Here is a 997-nt window from a genome sequence, read left to right as displayed (position 1 = left end):
ACCTATCCAGAAACGTCCTCCTATTGACATGCATATCTGTCTCTCTCTTTTCCCCTTTCTCAATTTATCTTCTTATCTCTTTTCCCCACCTTTTTTATGCTTCTCTCCCTTTCCCATTTCTTCTCTCGTTTCCTCTCCCCGTTCTTCCTTCTCCCCTTTTGTCCCTCTCTCAATCCCTCCTTCTTCCCTCTCTCCATCTCTCCTCATTCCCTACTTTCTTCATCCCTCTCTCCCTCTCTCCCCCTTCCCTCCTTTTTTCCTCCCCTTCCTCTCTCCTCCTCCTCTCCCTTCCTCCCTCCTCCTCCTCTCCCTTCCTCCCTCCTTCTCTCCCTTTCTCCCTCCCACTTCCTCCTCCACCTAAGCACTCACTCTCTCTCAAATTTTCTCTGTTGGCGGGGTTGATGTCCACGTATTGCTGTAGTGACGTCAGCACGATGTTCCTCACGTATTCCGTCGAGTAAAATGGACTTCCTTTCTCTCCTGGCGTTCCTTGGGGTCCTTTGCGTCCTATGCCGGGGGGGCCTTGATCTCCTGAAAGGGGGGGGAGGCGGGGGAGAGAGGAAAAAAAGAGTTAATTGTCTGCTTTGGGATCCTGAACGGGTCATTTTATAAAAGAAAGAAAGAAAAAATTAATAACTTGGTTTCCTGAAGGCTGTCTTTCTATAAGATAAGTCTTTCTATAAGATTATAAGATAATAATCAGTATTTTTCCCCTTACTTCCCTTTTCTTTTCTTTCTTTGTTTGGTTTCCTGAAGGGGATCATTTAAACTAGGGAGAATGGTATAACTGCGAAATAAAAACAGTCACTTATTTTTTCCCAACCTTTCTGGCCCTTGTGCCCTGGGGTCCCTGGCAGTCCATCAACGCCAGGGGGTCCTCGTGTTCCCTTGTCTCCTAGACGTCCTACGGGTCCTTGGGGTCCCTGTAGTTAGGCGCAGGATATTGCAGGTTAGTTTCTGAAAACTGTATATTGCGTGTGTATGGGAGGGGAGGGAA

General features: G+C 47.4%; 1 protein-coding gene across 1 annotated transcript in view; it reads right to left on the bottom strand.

The window, feature by feature from the left end:
• LOC119592898 (collagen alpha-1(I) chain-like) overlaps positions 1-997 on the bottom strand; it is a gene marked incomplete at its 3' end in the record, with an annotated part of 11,365 nt that overhangs the window by 3,509 nt on the left and 6,859 nt on the right. Inside the window, 2 exon segments of the mRNA XM_037941790.1 lie at positions 370-531; positions 824-923. Coding sequence (XP_037797718.1) covers positions 370-531; positions 824-923 — 262 coding nt within the window.

The sequence above is a fragment of the Penaeus monodon genome, chromosome 31 (assembly GCF_015228065.2).
Source record: "Penaeus monodon isolate SGIC_2016 chromosome 31, NSTDA_Pmon_1, whole genome shotgun sequence".
Lineage (NCBI taxonomy): Eukaryota > Metazoa > Arthropoda > Malacostraca > Decapoda > Penaeidae > Penaeus > Penaeus monodon.
This window is presented reverse-complemented; position numbering and strand designations above follow the sequence as displayed.